This window comes from Daktulosphaira vitifoliae, unplaced genomic scaffold (assembly GCF_025091365.1).
Source record: "Daktulosphaira vitifoliae isolate Bord-2020 unplaced genomic scaffold, ASM2509136v1 Scaffold_5, whole genome shotgun sequence".
NCBI classification, from domain to species: Eukaryota; Metazoa; Arthropoda; class Insecta; order Hemiptera; family Phylloxeridae; genus Daktulosphaira; species Daktulosphaira vitifoliae.
The window spans coordinates 4216382-4238219 of record NW_026099576.1 but is presented as its reverse complement, the minus strand read 5'-3'; the positions used below and the strand labels follow the sequence as shown (position 1 = coordinate 4238219).

The 21838-nt window shown below is 28.5% G+C and overlaps 1 protein-coding gene and 1 long non-coding RNA gene across 3 annotated transcripts in view; both read left to right on the top strand.

Moving 5' to 3' along the window:
• The window catches only part of LOC126906878 (uncharacterized), a 25518-nt gene extending 3906 nt beyond the window's left edge, over positions 1–21612 (top strand). The window contains exons 1-3 of one of the 2 annotated variants that reach the window (XM_050687796.1): positions 4727–4898; positions 7158–7266; positions 20974–21612. In XM_050687796.1, the coding sequence (XP_050543753.1) occupies positions 4830–4898; positions 7158–7266; positions 20974–21170 (375 nt within the window). In that variant the 5' untranslated portion in view covers positions 4727–4829 and the 3' untranslated portion in view covers positions 21171–21612. Of the gene's footprint in view, positions 1–4726; positions 4899–7157; positions 7267–20973 lie in introns of those variants that run through there. The other variant, XM_050687797.1, reaches the window with a different exon arrangement.
• LOC126906881 (uncharacterized) lies at positions 11647–18993 on the top strand. Its single transcript, XR_007704380.1, has 2 exons — positions 11647–16613; positions 16700–18993. It is a non-coding gene; the product is annotated as an uncharacterized LOC126906881 (long non-coding RNA).
• Positions 21613–21838: the final 226 nt, after the last annotated feature.

The following is a 21838-nucleotide window of genomic DNA, read 5'->3' as shown; positions in this document are numbered from 1 at the left end:
TATAACAACAGCCTTTCGACACCCACAGCTAACCCGGAGTGTCAGCCGAGCACGGTGACTGCTGTACGACAACACGCACGTAAATACCTAGACAGCAGGCACCACCTCCTCATATTCATCTTCGTACACACAGTTACACATTTACCTAATATCATTTTAATTTACTTTTTACTGTGTTACGACAATTGTCTAATTTAGATTTTAATTTATTTCACCCCATATCCTTGCCTATACCACAAGGAAATCAAAATTTTATTTTTATTGTAACCGAATCTAAGTATTTAGCTTTAAGTAGAAATAATGATTATTATTTTTCTGTATCAGACCTTCAACTTTCAAATTGTTTTGATTTAAGTAATTTTAAATTGTGTAAGTACTCTAAAGCACTATATTGTATTTTGAACTTTTATTGGATAAATTTCCTTCATTTAAATCCATTTTGGCATTAGGTTCGTCTAAGTCTGTAGTTGTTGATGTACTGGTTTTGTTTAGAAATTTCATCATACTAGTACTCATAGCTTGGTTCACTTGCATCATTTCAGCTTTTCTCTTTCTTTTGGAAGCACCAGATTCCATTTCCGACCAGTATCTCTGTCTTTACTAGATCCAGACATGATACCTACATATGGATAGTTAATTATATTTTAATAATAAATTATTAAGTAATATTTATAAAATTATGTATGAGAAGTGTTAAATACAAATAATATTCAATTACAAATTACAATTATTTACTAGTTCTTAAAGTTTTAACTAACATTTCCAATACAACATACTAAAATATATTATTTCCATACTTCCCTATTATAAAAAATTATTATTATATATCTATTCTGTCACAATAAATCGTTTTCCATGCTGATTATGTTATTTTCATATTATAATAAAATCATTTTTTAACTAATATCATAAAACAAAAAAAAACAATGGAAAATGTAAACACAATTAATAAAGTTTTATACTTACATCTTAGGTACGTGTGGTATGATTTTTGCGTCGTTAAATATTATTAAATTGAATATAATTTTCGGTAATCGATCGATACAGAAACGAGGATAAAACACAACCAATCGAACTAACAACAACTGTCAAAATGAAATTACGTTATCGAGTTTAGATAAAATCGGTTCACCGAAACGGTCAGTCTGGCCCCGATAACGCGGTTTAATGTTAATTATAGAATAGTCGCGGTCGTTTGCCGATCGGCAACCGACAAAACGCATAGTGTGATCTGGTACTTTTAGTAATGACTAAATATGACGAAATATAAGATTTATGTTTATGATTTTTTTTTTACAATAAAATAATTTCATGGATACAAAAATTTTTGTATAGATACTTCTCCCATATTTTTCTATGGTTAATTATAAGTCCCTTTGGAACGCGAGGCCCTTTGAGGTGCGAGGCCGTGGGCAATGGCCCACTTCGCCCACGCCTAGCGCCGCCACTGTGTAAATAGTAATTATAAAATTTCCTGATTGCATATTAATCTTAAAAATTTCATTTTTAGCTTCGATGCGAAGCTGAGAATGTATTAATTTTACCATGATGTGTTTATTTTTTTTTCTATTTAATAATGTCAATTTCAAACTTGCAAGTTGAACTATAAGTTATGGTAACAAATTCATATTTTATCTTCGATGCGAAGCTGAGAATGCATTTTTCATTAAAACTTTCACTTTAAAAGACAATAAAAAGTAGGTTCAAAATGATTACTTTTAACACATTAAAAATCAAAATCAGTATTAATTTAATACAATTTTTTTTGTTCTTAATTATTTTTTTTTTATATGTAAATACTTAATTTTTAATAATAAGTAATAATATTAAAACTTAGAAGTAATAGAAAAAGTTTAATTGCACATTTGCAAACATTGCGAAAAGTTTATTTAGAAAAGTATATTTTTTTTTCTGATGAAAGTTCCTTTTGTTCAGTGTATTTATTCATAAATAACAAAATTTTTTAATTAAAAAGTATTGCATCAATTCCTTTAAATTTGTATACGCATTAAAAGTATATGAATATACAAATCCTTTTTATTTTTATAATATCTTCGTAAAAATTACAATATTATATTATTGAATACCACTTTAATACTCAATTTAATTATTGTAATTATTATGTATTCATATATTATAATTATAAATCGGGGTAAAATTAAGGGAATAAGTGTTATTGTTGTTTTTGAAATAATCTACCAATTTCATTTTTTTCTATTTAATGATATCTATTTCAAACTTGCAAGTTGAGTTAAAAGTTATGGTAATAAATTCATTTTTTTTTTTTTTAAACTTTCACTTTAAAGGACAAAAAGAAGTTGGTTCAAAATGATTACTTTTAATATATTAAAAATCGATAATAATTTGAAAATAATTAATTATAAAAATTATATAATATATAATTAAACGAATTACTAATCTGGATATAATTATGGAAATAGGAGTTGATGTTGGGTTGGGTTGGTTACATTTTTAACTTTATAATGCTACAACTCATTGAAAAATGTATGAATCAACACAATTTTTTTATGAGAAATAATATTTTTTAATAATCCCTTTTTCATTCGACATTCTTTATCTTAATCAGGGTATTAATAAGGAACTAGCAGATCATGCAGCTTTTGTAATTATCCACCAATTTTTTAGAATTAAACACTATCTAAAGATTTGCATTTGGGAATTGGTTCAAAACTCTAAACATGAGCGTAAAAAATAGAACTTTTCCAATTTAATATTTGAAAATATTTTGAAAATCCTGCATTTTTTATATATATTTTTAATTAAAGCTTATTTAGTAAAATGAACATAAAAAATGAATTGTCCTTCGATTTATATTAAATGTAAAAACGACTATTGATGTTTAACAAAAAAACTATTTTTGTATAAAATAATTATTTTTTGTATTGTTATTTTTTCTACTAATTTTTGTTTTCAATTATTAGTATGTATACTATAATTCAAAAAGTACAGATATTAATGTTCAGAGAGTTCATCACTCCCTGTTTTTGCAAATAGCTCCCTATAAAAAAAAAATTTAATATAATTAAAATGTCATTATAAATATTTTTAGGAATAGTTTTTGCATGATTAGTGTTTATCCAATAAGTACATTGAATGGAGGCTTTTAGGTTCTCTCACATTCCCGAAAAAATACATTTTACCTCTCTAATGACTTATGATAAATTAAATTAAAATTCTTTCTAAAATTATAATCAAATGGCGGAGATCAGAATTGTTGAATTTTCTTTTTCAACTGCGAAAATTCCGTTGCATCAAAGTGTTTTATGGCAATAATTGTTATCACTGTCAGATTGCAATTTATAATGATCCCGTCAATGCTGGGTACACAATGTGTTGGATCCCGACTGTATTGGCTTTGTTAAAAAAGTTGTGTGGACATGATTGTATATGATGACATTTAATATTCTATATAAAAATTATACATAAAATAATTATATATATAAAAAAAACCCAGCACAGGAGGGTCGCGGCACAGTGGTGACGTGGCATAGTTGGATCAAGTAATAATGATATCTGACAGTGATTAAAATCACTATAAAAAAAAAACGCTTCGATGCAAATCTTTAGATAGTGTTTTATTTTAAAAATTAGTGGATTATTCCAAAAGCTACATGATCTGCTAGTTCCTTATTAATATCCTGATTAAGATAAAGTATATCAAAAGAAAAAGGGAATATTAAAAAATATTATTTCTCCAAAAAAAATTATGTTGATCAATACACTTTTCAATAAGTTATAGCATTATAATGTTAAAAATGTAAAAAATAAAATTGAGAATTTTCACACAATAATAGCATTTGGTAGGCATTTTCACCGTGAAGACAAAATAAAATCCGAAATTTTTTTTTTACATAATAAAGTAGATTACATTAGCTTTAATTTAATAAATATATATAAAAGTGTCAGACTTTCCAGACACTTTCAAAATTTAAGTTGAAAAAGTCAATTTTTTGTGAAAAAGTTGTCATTTTGATTCCCCCCCTGTAGGCAGGTAAAAAGTCAGATTTATAAAAAAAATATACCAAATGATAGGTAAAGACATCATGCATCTATAAAAAAAAAATTATATTGATCCATACATCTTTCAAAAAGTTATAGCATTATAAAGTTAAAAATATAAAAAAGAATTTTTTTACAAAAATCGTATTTTTTTTATTAAGTTTAATGTCTGTTATCACCATGAAGATAAAATAAAGTCCGAAATTTTTTTTTTTCATGATAAAGTATATTACATTAGCTTTAATTTAAGATATATATAAAAGTGTCAGACCTTCTGGAACACTTTCAAAAGTTAAGTTGAAAAAATTAATTTTTTGTAAAACAGTTGTCATTTTAAATCCCCCCCTGTGGGCAGGTAAAAAGTTTTATAAAAAAAATATACGAAATGATAGGTAATGACATCATGCATCTATAAAAAAAAAATTTACAAGGAACGAGGGAATTTTTTTCAATTTTTGAGGGTAATGTCTTCGACTAGATACGATTTGTGATCTTTTGACGTATCATTGAAAGAAATCGGTTCGGTGAGAGCTGAGAAAAAGTGGTAACAGACACAAAAAAAAAAAACATCTTAGTAAAACCAATACCGTCTCAGCTTCGCATCGAAGCTAAAATATATAATAATACTTTTAATATACGTAACTTCTATGTCTAATGGTAAAAGTGAAAGGGAAACTGCGTCAGTTTCAAACAAAGGCGTCGGGCCTTTAACGCTAGGCATTTGTTGAACTTTACACTACGACGAAAACGCGTGTGTGTAACGGTCCGGTTTATAGCGGTGGCTGAGAAGGAGCTGACACGTCCGCTGAATGTCAATCATGTCAGTGGTGGGGGAAGTGGTTGTTCTCCTCCTACGGTGTCATCTACTGAAGTATAAGGTAAACAATAACCTCATGTTAAGTGATAACGTTAACTGATAAACGTATGCATTACATTGAAATAATGTAAGTCAAGTAGCGACCGAAGCCGCCACACGTGTCCTTGACTATTCTTAGAACCTATTTACTTAATATTAACGCTATAGGATTCTCTTCCTCCATCAACATGTCCTAAAGAGAGAGGGAGTAATGAAATTTGAGATGAACTAACCTAATGGATGAGGTGGGTATGAAACCCGATGTAAACTAATAACGTTTTCTAAGAATTTTATCCTCACCTTCCAGACGCTTAGGTAAGCATATTTCCAACATCAAAGGTACCGCCATTTTATAACGTTTATAGGCGTCAGCATTTTTATTTTTACATAGTATTTTATCATTGCCTACCAGATGCTTAGAAAAGCATCTCGTTAACATTAGTATATGACTATAATTGGTAATATATTTTTAATATTAACTATGTGTATGCTTGTTGTTATCGGTTGCTATAATAGTATAATCGCTATTATTATTATTATTTTTTACTGCGGCTTTAAAATAATAATATGTGTATTGAGTTTTATTTTATTATATTTAATTTGACAATTTTTTATACCTAAAACTAGAGGTATTACATTTAAAGTCGCACCACCACCACCAGCACCCACGAGTCGTCACTTCGTTTAACATTAAATGTATACATTACATTGAAATAGTGTACGTCAAGTAGCGGCCGTCGCACCACACTTGTCCTTGACTATTCCATGAACAACTTGTTAACAAACTCTATGATGATATTGTTGGTTACAATTAAGTAATTCACCGTCGAGAACATCCTACATACAATTGTTTTTAATAACACTTGGGTGGGTAAACCGAATCAAGACAATTTGGTATGAGGTGCGCACAATGAGTAAAATTACAATGGGTGAAACCCAACGAAAACTGACTTAAATCGGAGAGGGGATCTTCTCATCCTTCAACAAGTCCTAATGAGCGAAGGGGTAATGAAACTTAACTTAAACTAACCTATTGGGAAGGGTGCGGATGAACCCCGACGTAAACTAACTTGTTGCATGTCTATATATTGTATGTAATAATTGTTAAGCGGAATAATTAAAAATTAATTTTCCATGGTAGGTACGCGTTAATCCTTGAACATGTCTATAGTACGCGTTGAGTCCATGTGTTTGATGTACCGCACCTTAAATGCAAAAGCTTTCTTCACTGCTCATGATTACATATAGTAATACATTGTTGTTGGAAATATGTCTTAAGCTTCTGGTAGCCGATGATAAAATTCTTAGAAATTATAATGACAGACGTTGTCATTGTTCTCATAAAATGTATATAACAGTGATTATTAGTGTACGGCGACATCTTTGATGTTTCAAATATGCTGACTTCAGCGTCTGGCAGGCAATGATAAAATTCTTAGAAAATGATAGCTTTGATATTGATAAAACACAGACGACAATTATTCTCATAAAATCTAGACGCCTATGAACGTTATAATACCTTTGATTTTTAAAATATGCTTACCTAAGCGTCTGGCAGGCAATTATATAATACTATGTAAAAATAAAAATGCATACAACAGTGATTATTAGTGTACGGCGACATCTTTGATGCTGGATATATGCTGACCTAAGCGTCTGGTGGGCAATGATAAACTTCATAGAAAACGTTGTTAGTTTAAGTTGGGATTCATCCCCACCTCACTCATTGCATTAGGTTAATTTATGTCAAGTTTCATTACCCCCTCCCTCTTTAGGACATGTTGAAGGAGATCCCTGTAGCGTTAAAGTGGCAACGGCGTCCGCTACTTGACTTACACTATTTCAATGTAATGCGTAAGTTTAAACATACGTTTATCAGTTAACATGAGGTTTACCTTATCCTCCAGTAGATGGCACCGTAGGAGGAGAACAGCAATTTCCAATGGCTACTTCCCCCACCGCAGACATAAAGCAGATGCTCACTATAGTTTAAACCCGCCATTTTTAATGACCATAACACCCCCACCTTCACCCCAGACTACACCTTCAATTAGCCCTACTATCATAAGACCACTCCTCCCCTTATAACCACCTACATAAGCCTACGCCTTCTCCTTACCCCCTCCTTCGTGATACTATGTCCACCTCTTACCACCACCTACATTAGACCACGCCAACCCCTCCCCGCCACAAAGACGGAGGATGAGGTGGTGAGGCGAGGTCCTAGAATTCCCTACTTTACCCTACTTGTATGTATTTTAACATTAATAATACATTTTAGTTAACGCAAACACGTCTGGATCCAATAACAAACTTGGATAATTACACTAATGATTTCACTCTTTGCATGAAAACCTATTCTATGGAATATACAGGAGAAACACCTATAGGTAATTAATACATTTAAAATATAAAAATTTATTTATATTTATTCTACAGAATTTTTTTTTAAATTTATGTTGAAATTTAATTTTGAATCGAAGAGGTTATTTAATAATAGACGTATAAGATTATATAATGTAAAAAACGATAGCACAGTATAGAAGTGAGATAATTGGGACAAGTGTAGATAATATCTGACAGTGATTAAAATCACTATCATAAGAAACGCTTCGATGGAAATCTGTAGATAGTGTTTCATTTTAAAAAATTGGTAGATTATTTCAAAAGCAAAATTAACTCCTATTTCCTTCATTATTCTTAATTAGTAGTTCTATGATTTATAAATATAATATATGAATAAATATCTATTATAGAAATTAAATATATTATGAAATTGATATTTAATAATTTTGTGAAGTAATTTTTACGGAGAAATTATAAAAATGTATAAAGTATGTAAGGTTTCAGCCAAACAGAGGGCCTACTAATTACCCACTGCCCAGGGGGAACACTGGACAGTGACCTAGTAGCCGCGCCAAACAAGATATTACTTGCTGACGGAGCTACTAGGTTTTGATAAAAACAAAAAAAAAAACCAATATTAATGAAATGAGGGAAAAGTATAGAGAAAAAAAAGAGGCCATGTATAATATAACATCATTTTTTTTTTTAATTATTTAATTAAAAAAATTGTATAATTACTATTTAAGATATAGATAGTCATAGGAAAGAAGAAAGAAAAAAGAAAAGGAGGTGCTTGATACACAAATTAAAAGGGGGTAAAAGGGGTTTCTTGATGTTGTACTTGTTTGTTGATTGAAGGGTGACGGCCCACCACCGGCCATAGCTACGCCTCACATCCCCATCATCATCTTCTCGACATTTATTTTTATAAAAAAAAAACGGAGGACAAAAAAAATTACAGCCTGGTTGACTCCAAAGTAGACAGCAGGTCGTCTCGACGTTTATTTTATAAAAAAAAAACGGAGGACAAAAAAAATACAACCTGGTTGACACCACAGTAGACAGCAGGTCGACTCGACGTTTATTTTATAAAAAAAAACGGAGGACAAAAAAAATGCAAAAACGTGGTTTTTTTCAGAAACACAGCGGACAACTTGTCGCCTCGGCAGTATAGGTGGAAAAAAAAAAGTGTTGTAGCGGCAGTTGTGTAGTGGCCGGTGATCGTGACGCTGGGTGGTGGTGGTGCCAACTTTGAACACGTTCATTGAGGGGACATTACAATATTGGTATAGGTGCACAGTGTACGGTCAGCTGATGATGACAGATAACGGACCGGTTGACAAGTGGAGGTTATCATATACAAAATTATGAAAATACTCTACACCTATTGCACACACCTCTACTCTAATTTATAAGATTTAAATATATAAAAAAAACTTGTATAAATTCTGCAACATTACAAGTAGTTAATTTTATAGCAAACCTTTATATAAATTAATTGAAGGGCTTTTTACAAAAAATTTTCAAAAAATAATATGTTGTTAATTATAAATAAATGGTCCACAAGAAATTTTCATCAGAGTCAAAAATAGAATGTTTTTTTAAATATGGCTGCCATTTGCTCATAACATTTTTGACGTATTGTTCATCAAAATCGATTTAGTGAGAGCTGAGAATGTGTGGGAACAGACATAAAATAAATATAGTTAAAAAAAACTAAAAAAGACGCTTTTAAAGCACATCGAACTATAAAGTTAAAAATGATTTTTTAAAATTAATTTAAAACAATAATGAACAAAAAATACTAGTATTATTGTGATAAAAACGTGGGTGCTTTGTGCCATATTTTTTGTATATTGAACGCCTGACGCTTTTTTTCACAATAATACTAGTATTTTTCGTTCATTATTGTTTTAAGTTAATTTTAAAAATTATTTTTAACTTTTTAGTTCTGTTACGTCGCTATTTAGGGGTTTAACCTAAATGCCCGTCGACAGTATTCTAAGTGACCAACGGGGGATAGCTGGCTAGGCTATATCAACCTTAGGTACTGAAGTTTCCTATTTAATTTATATTCCCTTAGAGGAACTACCAAGGGTCACACTACAATATACATATATAACACTTTAGGTTAACAACGATATAAATAAATATTTATTAAACAATTGAAATATTAAATGGATAATACAACCTGCTGGACACCAAGAGATGATTAATCCAACAGGGAGCTGACGGCGACACAGACACACACTATAATATACGGAGTAGCGAAGTTAAGTTAATTATCAGGCAAAAGTAGATATCGCGAAGATGGTAAAATGTCAACTGTCGATAGGGATATCTTATTAAGGCACATTGGCCGTGAATTACAAAAAGTGTTTATGTGTGCAGTCCGCCCTCCTGTTAGTATTGCTGTATGTCACTGTGTTAATTATATTTACAGGTTGATTTTTTTATCATAACCCACTCAATTACTTGCATAATAATAATAATTTAAACATTTTTTTTTTTTATTAACTTTAGTTACACATTATTTTTGAATTTTTAACTGTGTAATACTTTTTAAGTTCATCCCTTATGCCTTGGAGGGGGTCAACTTTGTTTTTTTAAATGGTAACACATATTTTTAATTTAATAAAATGTTTCAGTTTTTAATTTAATAGTAAATGGCATTTGAATTTTTAATATAACTTTATTAGCTTATTAGATATAAACATTTAAAGTTTCAAAATTTTGAGTTAATATACATGTATAATACACATGGGATTGTAAATACAGGTAGCTAATTGGATTTTTATGACATTGCTGTCTCAGTCACGGATTGTTTATTATCAATTATGATTATCAATAGATATACTTTCTGTATTGTCAGTTAGTGTATTTATAAACTCATAACAATGTGCCTTACTACAATTGATAATAACAATGCTGTGTACCTGCTAATATCGATGTTATAAAAAACCAATTAGCTACCTGTATTTGTAATCCCTTGTGTATTATACCTGTATATTAATTCAAAAATTTGAAACTTTAAATGATTATATCTAATAAACGAATTAAGTTATATTAAAAATTCAAATGCCATTTACTATTAAATTAAAAACTCAAACATTTTATTAAATTAAAAATATGTGTTACCATTTAAAAAAACAAAGTTGACACCCTTACCAGGCATAAGGGATGAACTTAAAAAGTATTACATAGTTAATAATTCAAGAATAATGTGTAACTAAAGATAATAATAAAAAAAAATTTTTTAATTATTATTATTCTGTAAGTAATTGAGTGGGTTATAATAAAAAAATCACCCTGTATATATATGTCTATTAAACGGTACAATGATGTTATGGGAGACAGAGATATGGGCACATGCAAATGTGATCGTATCAGTTCGATGTGCTTTAAAAGCGTGTTTTTTAGTTTTTTTAAACTATATTTATTTTTTACTTTTTAGTTTCATGTTATGATAGTAGTTGCTATCAATATCATGGTTGTAACGGGTAACGGGAAATCAGGGTTTGATTCCGGAGAGAGAGTCTGAGAAACGACTATCACATCTAAGTAAAGTAGGAGGTGCGCAAATAACCCACTCCCGGAACGTGGAGGTAGTGACGAAAAATGACGGTACAGGAATCATCCTCCGTAATCGGAATGAATACACTTTATATCTCTTAATGAGAATAAAGCGTGTTATTGTATACATTTTAATAGTAATTAGAATATATATACAGGGTGTTCAGTAAGTCATTGTTACAAACAATGAGAACAATAGAAACCCGTTTCCTGACTTACTGAACACCCTGTATAATCATGTAAAGCGACTTAAGTACGTAAACGTATCATGCACGAGGTATAGCTGTGTTTTGTAGGCGGGGGGAACGTTATACCTAAGGTATAAACGGCAGCAGCGGCGGTAGGAATATATAAATATATATACGTAAGGCGCATTACATGCGGGTGGTATTGGTCAGTCAAAATAAAAATTTGTTTATATATATATATATATATATAATTGATGTCACGCATGAGTGTACGGGTACAAAAACCAATAAATATAGTTTAAAAAAACTAAAAAACACGCTTTTAAAGCNTTTAATTAATTTTTTTCATTGAATAATGAACATGAATATATTTATTTTATGAGTTTACCAGTCGCCGGTTTTATGTATCGATTTTTAAAACCGGTTTTAAATAATAATCGCTTTCTGTTCATAGACACAGTTTTTAAAAATTATTGGTTTTGATTAACAAAACCGAAAAAAACTGTTATAACCAGTTTTTATAAAACCAGTTTCAGTCTCCGCTTTAGAAGTAAACAAAAATTTTATCTAATTTTATCATAATGTTTGAAGCACGGAATATTTATTTTTAATCTTCTTTAATTATTTAAAATTAATTAATTACAATTGAATGACAATTAAATGAGTTACATGATTGTAAAATTTTAAGTTAATCGGTAACATCAGCTCATAGGTAATATTTAATTTGAACAATACGCGTAATGAATAAAAATCAAAGTAAAATTTAATATTGTCGAATCTGTCATTAATAATCTTAACGATTTTAACCAACAACAATTTTTTTTTTTTTTTGCAAGAGTGCAATACTCTTGCAGTTTTATTCTTGTTGTTGCAAGATTCTTGCATTTTGAGTCTTGGTCTTGGTCTTGTTCTTGCAAGTCTAGTCTTGTTCTTGTTCTTGGTCTTGCTAAAAAAGTCTTGGTCTTGTTCTTGTCAATTGAGTACAGTCTTGATGTTGGTCTTGCTGATATTATTACAGTCTTGGTCTTGTTCTTGGTTTCGTAGAAATGCAAGACCAAGCCAAGACCGCAAGAACAAGAGTAATTCTGCTCATCACTAATCGGGATACGCGAGAATAATAACACGTGCCGCATGGAACGTTACAAACACACATCACACAACACACATACAAGTGAAACTAATATAAGCGTGTTAAAAAAACACTTTATAGTAAAATCAATACCATTTCAGCTTCGCATTGAAGCTAAAAAACATACAACGGCAATGGGTCACGTAGCTTGAAGGATTAACAAATATCTTAAATAAGGAAAGACGGGATAAGATGAAGAATTCAGTTTTTTTTTTAAATTAATAACTAGTTAGCATTAAAGCCTCTTATAGTATATTTTGTTACACACTAGTTCTAACATACGTGCACGCACGTTAATTTTAGATGTGTTTAGGTGTGTAAAAAATATTTTTTTAATTTTTCTTTTAAAAATTCCAAAAAAATTACTTTAGACTGGAAACGTGGAACTTTTTAATATCAAAAGGAGGATTTTCTGCTACTAATGTAATGGGTTGTTTGTATTTGAAGAAATGGAAAAAGATATAGTGAGCCAAAAGTAAGGTTTTAGTTATGATATAATAAGATAAATAAAATTGGGTGTGTTGATTAATCAATTTGAATTTTTGAGAACTTGAATAAATTTAATCATTTTACTTTCGGTTACTATAATTTAGTTTGTTTAATATTATTGGGGTCGTGGAGTACGAGGGTTTAGAGAATGACAATACAATCAGATAAAAGGATTATGATGAATATTGAAATTTAATGTATGTATCAAATTTATAAACTTTGGTAAATCATTTGAATAGTCTCACGTTTCAAAGAGCACGAGCTTATGTCAGCAACTATGAAACGTAATAAGAAAATGCGTAGGTACGATCTTTGGTCAAGCACTTCGAACGCATTTAATAATTCTCCTGACAAACCAGTTAATAAATTTAATATGTCTAAAGATAAATTAATTATTATTGTTTTGTCATTTTCTTCTCGGATTAAATAATTTCAAATTATTGGAATTACAATGTATCACTTACTTTATAATGTTTTTTGTGGAATTGAAATGAACAAGACTGACTAGTTTTTCTTTCTGAATATTTGAAAGACCTGTGGTCAATTGCTGTATTTGATTCTTGACTTAAAAATGGAATGAGTGAGTTGAGCTAAGTGAGTGAATTGTATAGCTTTTTACGGCTTTTTATAAGAAATCTATGATCTATATATGTCACCAAAATGTAAGAATTGACCACCAGGGCTTTCATCTTTATTGAAACGAAAATTATAAGCAGGGATAATATATTACATTGGTTATGGTACATTTGATTTTTCTTGGGGATACTGTTACTTAATACATTGTCTTTGTAGATTAATTTACAGTGTTTACATTTATGATACAGATATTAATCTTAAACTGAACAAGTACATACATTGTATTAATTACATCAGTGATTATGCTATGATATCAATTTAAGATAATTATTTTATTTTGTGATAAACATTGCGAATAATATTAAATTTGAGCGATGAACGATATACACTTATTTTAATTAATATAAATATATGAAAATATATTAAAGTTGTTCTGAAAATCAAATCTTAAAATGTAGAGGAGCCGGGGGTAGCTTACATCCTAAAAGTAGCAAAAAATAATTATCAATTACTAAACAAAATAACAATTTTAAAATAAATATATGTTTAACATTTTTATTAGGCTAGTCAACAAAGGAAAAATAGCGGAAAAAATTCCCAACCAAATTTTTTTTTTTTTTTAAAGTTGAATTAAGATATGTATAATGACATACTTATAGTCCTCATCGATTGGACTTGAGATTTTTTTTTTACAGCCTCGCAAAAGATCAAAAATGTGAGCTTTTTTCATTTTCTCAAAAAATATTTAACTTACAAAAAAAAGTTGTCCTCATATCGCATTCAATAACATCCCTCAATCACTTTTTTGGTCTTCCTCTACCTCTTCTTTCTTCAACATTCATTTCTATAACTGTTCTTACAGCTTCCGATTCTTCTCTCATCATAACATGACTAAAACATCCAAGTCTATTTTCTCTCATCTTATCCACGATTAACGCTACACTTATACTACCTCTTACATGCTCGTTCCTTATTCTATCTTTTATAGTCACTCCACTCATCCAACTATGCATTTTCATCTCTGCTACACTCATTCTCTGCTCTATTTTCTTATTAATCACCCAACACTCTGAACCATACACCATTGCTGGTCTCACTACATTGTTGTAGAATTTACCTTTTAGCCTCATTGGAATTCTTTTATCGCATAAGACATCAGACGCTTCTCTCTACTTCAACCATCCGCACTTAATCCTGTGTCTTACATTCTCGTGAATACCACCGCTCTTTTGCACTACTGATCCTAAATACTTAAAAATTTCTACCTCCCCATTCACAGTCCCGCCTATTGTCACTGATCTCCTCATTTCACCTACCTCATGTTCTCTTTTGTCAACCCAGCCAAAATTTCTGGTAATGATAAAATTAATTGTCATAGTGTTTAAAATTGGTCTTGTTCTAGTAAACTCAATGGCAGATAATAACTTTCATGATATAAATAGGTCAAAAAAAGTTATAACTGTATCCTCAATAACTTCAAAACCCATTGCTACTATTTCAACTAATCGCTATTAAAAAAAAAAACCGGCAGTGTCCCGGCACATTGTGTATAATTGGGTGCAGTATAGATGATATGTTACAGTGATTAAAATCATTATCAAAAACAACGTCTAGATGCAAATCTGTAGATAGTGTTTAATTTTAAAATATTAATGGATTATTACAAAAGCTACATGATCTCCTATTTCCTTATTTATAGCCTAAATACAAGTTATATGCATTACTAGTGCAAAGTATGTAATCAATGGAGGATTTCTCCACTATAAAGTTATTTGACAAATGTATCAAACAAAATTTTTTTCCATTTTCTTATTCATTTTCCCATTCTAAATTTTGAGAGAATATATCTTCAACAAAAGTACAATTTTCTTAATCTTCAATCTTTATTTCTATTGAATTTGTACACCATTGACCTTTGCAATGTTCACATATAATAGAAAAATTAAGCCCTGTGTTTCGGCAACCACAATTTTTAGCACCTCCAGCACCAGACTAAAGGCCGTTTTATGACAATTATCTATATTATTAGCAGAAATTCCGGTGGCAATTGACATAATATAATTGTTGTTTGGGAATGTACAATTTAGCGTTTAGTTGGGTTTAAACAATATAGCGTCAAATCAATTACCTACACTATCGGTTGTATCTTAATATACACTACACTTTAATGATACTATAAATAAATAAACTCACACATACACACATATGCATTTATAACATTGTGTCTAATGTAAATATAACATGATAAAATGTAACCGTATAATGAAAAAAATTGGAAAATAAATTTTAGTACTCATATTAAATGTAATGTAACTCGAAAAATATTTGTTTAAATGAAAAAATTTAAGATACACTTTTTTTAAATTGTTTTTTAAACAACTTTTGTACGAAACTTTTTTTTGTAAGTTAAATATTTTTTGAGAAAATTAAAAAAGCTCATATTTTTGAACTTTTGTGAAGCTGTAAAAAAAAAAAAGCTCAAGTCCAATCGATGAGGACTTTTAGTATGTCATTATCAATATCTTAATTCAACTTTTTAAAAAAAAAATTTTGGTTGGGAATTTTTTCCGCCATTCGCCAAAATTACTCCTTCGTTGACTGGCCTATATCTGTATGTTGATGATCTGAATACAATGAATAGAAAGAAACTGACCTGAGTTATTTGATTTTAAGTGAAAATAAAAACACTAACAGAAGATAAAATAGTGAATGTAATATAGTGACGAATATTTGTAAATGTTTGTAACTATAGTACATAAATTGATAGCCATTTTCATAAACTACCGAATCAATGACAAAAGCACACAAATATGGGTATACAAACAAACCAAATGAATTGTGGTAAGACTTGACTGAGGTATTGATAGTAAAAGTAATCAAAAATTGTATAACTCAATTATCGAGTTAAAACGTAAGAGAAGATAGTACATAAGAGTGTAAAGACGATTCGTAAAAATAAAAAAAAAATGACAGATATTCGTTGTAAAAGGGACGACGGTTGACAAGACGAACCGGTCACATGGGTGCATTATGGGAAGTTAAGGACAAGGTGTTAAAGATGTCACTCTTTACCTTACAATATTAATTCATAAAGACCCATTTCTTTTACATTAGTTTTGGTTACAAAGTTTTACAATCGTTTTCATCATATTGTCCCATAGTTGGGAAAAAAGACAATTTTCAGGAAAACTCATGTTTTACCTTTTAAAAATGAAAAAAACGATTGAAAAACTTTGTTGTATTACGCTAAATATTGAAGTAATATTCAGGTAAATTTCAAATTTTAAATCCATTCAAAGAAATCAGAAAAAATGGTAGAAGTCTAACCTCGCCATCTTACCTCACCTAACCCTAAATTATGCTTAAAGCTACATTTTGTGAACTGGCATACTTGAGATTGGAATGTGTTTTTTAGCTTCGGTGCGAAGCTGAGAAGGTATTAATTTTACTATGATGTATTATTTTTTTTATTTATTTTTTATTATTATTTTTTTTTTTGTGTCTGTGCATGCTCAATCTCAGTTTTCGCTGGACCGATTTTGATGAACAATATGTCAAAAGATCACAAATCGTATCTAGTCGAAGACATAACCCTCAAAAATTGAAAAAATTCCCTCGTTTCCTGTAAACAGGGGAAATCCCCAAAAAAATTACAAATTTAAAAATCGCTAATTTTCGACATTTCTTCAATTTTTTTTACTTAAAATTGGCATAACTTTTTTAAAAATAACTGAATCAATATATTTTTTTTTTTATAGACACCTTAGATATATACCTATCATTTTATATATATTTTTGTGAACATTTGACCCTTTAACAGCTCACAGGAAAAGTTTCAAAATGATAACTTTATTACAAAAAATTAACTTTTTGAACTTAACTTTTGAAAATGTTCCGGAAAGACTGACACTTATAAAATACCTTAAATTAAAGCTAAAGTAATATACTTTAAAAAAAAAAAAATTTGATCTTTGGACTTGTCTTCATGGTGAAAATGACTACCGTATGCAAAAATATGCTATTTTTGTGAAAAAATTCTTAATATTATATTTTACATTTTTGCTTCGATGCAAAGCTGAAAAGGTATTGATTTTACTATGACGTGTTTTTTTTTCCAGGCGTTTACTATTAACATCACATTTAAATATGACCACATAACACCATAGAACTATGTACAATTCGTTAATGGCTAGTTAACGAACAAAAATTCGATTATGGTAACTAACGACCAAAACAGTGGTTAATTTTCTTTTTGTGTCTGTTACCACTTTTTCTCAGCTCTAACCGAACGGATTTCATTCAACGATACGTCAAAAGATCACAATTTGTATCTAGTCGAAGAAATTTCCCTCGTTCCCCGTAAATGGGGGAAACCTCCAAAAAAATTACAAATTTAAAAATCGCTAATTTCTGAAATTTTTTCAACTTTTTTTACTAAAAATTGCCATAACTGTTTCAAAAATGATCATATCAATATAATTTTTTTTTTATAGATGCATGATGTCTTTACCTATCCTTTGGTATATTTTTTTTATAAATCTGACTTTTTACCTGCCTACAGGGGGGGATTCAAAATGACAACTTTTTCACAAAAAATTGACTTTTTCAACTTAAATTTTGAAAGTGTTCCGGAAAGTCTGACACTTTTATATATATCTTAAATTAAAGCTAATGTAATATACTTTATAATGGTAAAAAAAAATTTCGGACTTTATTTTATCTTCATGGTGAAAACAGACATTAAACTTAATAAAAAAAATACGATTTTTGTAAAAAAATTCTTTTTTATATTTTTAACTTTATAATGCTATAACTTCTCGAAAGATGTATGGATCAATATAATTTTTTTTTTTATAGATGCATGATGTCTTTACCTATCATTTGGTATATTTTTTTTATAAATCTGACTTTTTACCTGCCTACAGGGGGGGATTCAAAATGACAACTTTTTCACAAAAAATTGACTTTTTCAACTTAAATTTTGAAAGTGTTCCGGAAAGTCTGACACTTATATATATATTTATTAAATTAAAGCTAATGTAATCTACTTTATTATGTAAAAAAAAAATTTCGGATTTTATTTTGTCTTCACGGTGAAAATGCCTACCAAATGCTATTATTGTGTGAAAATTCTCAATTTTATTTTTTACATTTTTAACATTATAATGCTATAACTTATTGAAAAGTGTATTGATCAACATAATTTTTTTTGGAGAAATAATATTTTTTAATATTCCCTTTTTCTTTTGATATACTTTATCTTAATCAGGATATATTTAAGGAACTAGTAGATCATGTAGCTTTTGGAATAACACACCCATTTTTTAAAATTAAACACTATCTAAAGATTTGCATCGAAGTGTTTTTTTTTTATAGTAATTTTAATCACTGTCAGATATCATTATACTTGATCCAACTATCCCACGTCACCACTGTTCCGTGACCTCCCTGTGCTGGGTTTTTTTTATTTTAAAATACTATAACTTTTTAAAAAAATGTATGGATTAATACAATTTTTTCATGAAAAATAATATTTTTTAATAATCCCTTTTTCATTCAGGATATTAATAAGAAAATAGCAGATCATGAATAATCCACCAATTTTACTAAAATTTTTCTTAAATTCTATTCTACAAAATAGCTATCTTAGTTTTTTTTTTACATTTTATTTAAAATTTAAAAATAATTAATATTTTTAATAAAATGTAAAAAAATTAATTATTGATATATAGCTATAGACATAACGTATAACTATTATTAAAAAAAAAAAACCAACTAAAAATATTAACTGGATCAAAAGTTATTTAAGTTGTCAGTGAGTGGTGGGTCACTGTGTAAAACTAGGTACCAATAGAATCCAAAGATGTAACTAAAGGGAGAAAAGAGGATGGTTTATGTCTCTTAAGTTACCTCAGTTGGCCAACAAGATATGTATTTATAATATTTAAAAAATTATATTGATAATATATTCAACAAATATTTCGAGTTAAATATTTTATATTTATTCTAATTAATATATTTTCATAATATTTATAAGCAAATATTTAAAAAGATATTTTTTAAGCACATTGTAGAATTTTTTTTAGTGTAATATTCTGTATTTATTCTTTTTCAATATATTCTCAAAATATACATAAATTAATATTTAAAAATTTATTTTGTGAGCATATTGTAGNGTAATTTACTGTACTTATTCTTTTTAATATATTCTCAAAATATACATAAACAAATATTTAAAAAATTATTTTGTGAGCATATTATGGAAATATTTCAATAGAATATATTTTTTTATTATATTTATGAGATATTGTCACAATATTTGCTTCAAAATATTTTGACAATATTAATATATTGAAATTGCTATGTGGGTGGGAGAGATTAAGTATCTCAATTAAACCCTTGTTTTACAGAATAAAACAAACCCAACACAGGGAGTACAGTGATGAATTGGGTCAAGTATAGATGATATCTGACAGTGATTAAAATCACTATCATAAAAAACGCTTCGATGCAAATCTTTAGATATTGTTTAATTTTAAAAAAATGGTGGATTATTCCAAAAGCTATATTATTTCCTATTTCTTTATTTATATCCTGATTAAGATAAAGTATATCGAATGAAAGAGGGATATAAATGTTATTTCTCATAAAAAAATTGTATTGATCCATACACTTTTCAATAAGTTATAGCATTATTAAGTTAAAAACGTAAAATATAAAATCGAAAATTTTCACACAAAAATAGCATTAGGTAACTATTTTAACCATGAAGACAATATAAAGTCCAAATTTATTTATTTTCATAATAAAGCATATAACATTAGAATTAATTTAAGATATATATAAAAGTGTCAGACTTTCCAGAACACTTTCAAAAGTTAAGTTGAAAAAGTTAATTTTTTGTGAAAAACTTGTCATTTTAAATCCCCCCTGTGGGCAGGTTAAGTTTCAGATTTACAAAGAAATTTTACCAAAAGATAGATAAAGACATTATGTATCTATAAAAAAAAATTATATTGATTTGGTTATTTTTAAAAAAGTTATGGCAATTTTAATTTAAAAAAATTGAAAAAATTGAAAAAATTAGCGATTTTTATATTTGTAATTTTTTTGGAGATTTTTTCCATTTACGGGGAACGAGGGAAATTTGTTAAGGGTAATGTCTTCGACTAGATACGATTTGTGATCTTTTGACGTATCGTTGAAAGAAATCCGTTCGGTGAGAGCTGAGAAAAAGTGGTTACAGACACAAAAAAAAAACACATCATAGTAAAATTAATACCTTCTCAGCTTCGCATCGAAGCTAAATTATTAAACACCAATAAGTTCAAATATTCACCATTAATTATATTACATAAAAAAAAAAAAAAGAAATGTTTCAGATACTGGGTTCTGCGCCCATAATTTGTTGTGTGGATATTTAATAATAAGATATATAAGATTATTTTTAATATAAGAGTGCATAATGTAATTACATACAATGGCAACGGGTCACGCAGCTTGATAGATTAACAAAGAAAAATATTACATAATACGTTTACAGCTATGTAGTGTTAATTATTTGAGAATCGAATGTGTTTCTTCAACTTATTATTATTTTAACAAATGTAAACATGTGTTCTGAATTTACAGTATGTATTATTTTAAGTATACTTAAAATTACTGTGGTCTAATATCAATAATAATAATAATAAAAAAATGATTAATTTAACTCGATTTGAAGGATTTTCATTGTTTATATTTTTGTAGAGCCATTTATATATTAACATTTATTTATGTGTCATTTTGTGTATCAGTTAGTATGGCTGAACAATGGATAGACAGTGCGACTCCAGAAATTTGTGAAGTAAATCTTAAAGAAGAATTATGTCCACTTTGTAAAAATAAAGAACATTGTTTTGATAAAATGAACATATGTTGTATTACCTTTTGTGATAAATTAATGAAATTAAAAAAAGCCATTAACGATGCACTACAAGATCATGTTTCTTAAAAAATATTATATAGTTATAAAATAAGTGTATATCAATAATTAATGTTTATCATATCATAAGCTTACTAAATATATCGTTAATATTCTGACATTTAAAACCTATATATCCTAAACCTTTATTAATGAAATTTCAATAATTACTATGTATACATAATAACTAAATTATTCCAAAATGTAACTGACACCATGTGCATGACATTAGTCTAAGGTAATGATAAGAATTTTATGAAAAAAAAAAATTCTTGTACGTTCTGATAAGTAACAAATTTTGATTATTGTAATTAAAAATTAGTTTCAAAATTACATATTATTAATAATGAAAAAAAAATTGTAAGCATGTATTTTTAAACTAATTAATTGTGTAACCACTTTAAATTCCTTACAAATTACAATTTTAAATATTTAAATACAAAGTATTGTGTTTATGATTTAGTAAACTCAATTATATGGTTTATTTATTTATTTATTTCAGTTATATTTCTAGCTTACTATGTACAAAAAAATTCATGATAGATCGAAACTACCTATGATTTTTCAATTATTAGATAACATTTAAAATTTTCTTATAAGCACATAACATTCATTTGTTGTGTTACGTCGCTATTTAGGGGTTTAACCTAAATGCCCGTCGACAGTATTCTAAGGGACCAACGGGGGATAGCTGGCTA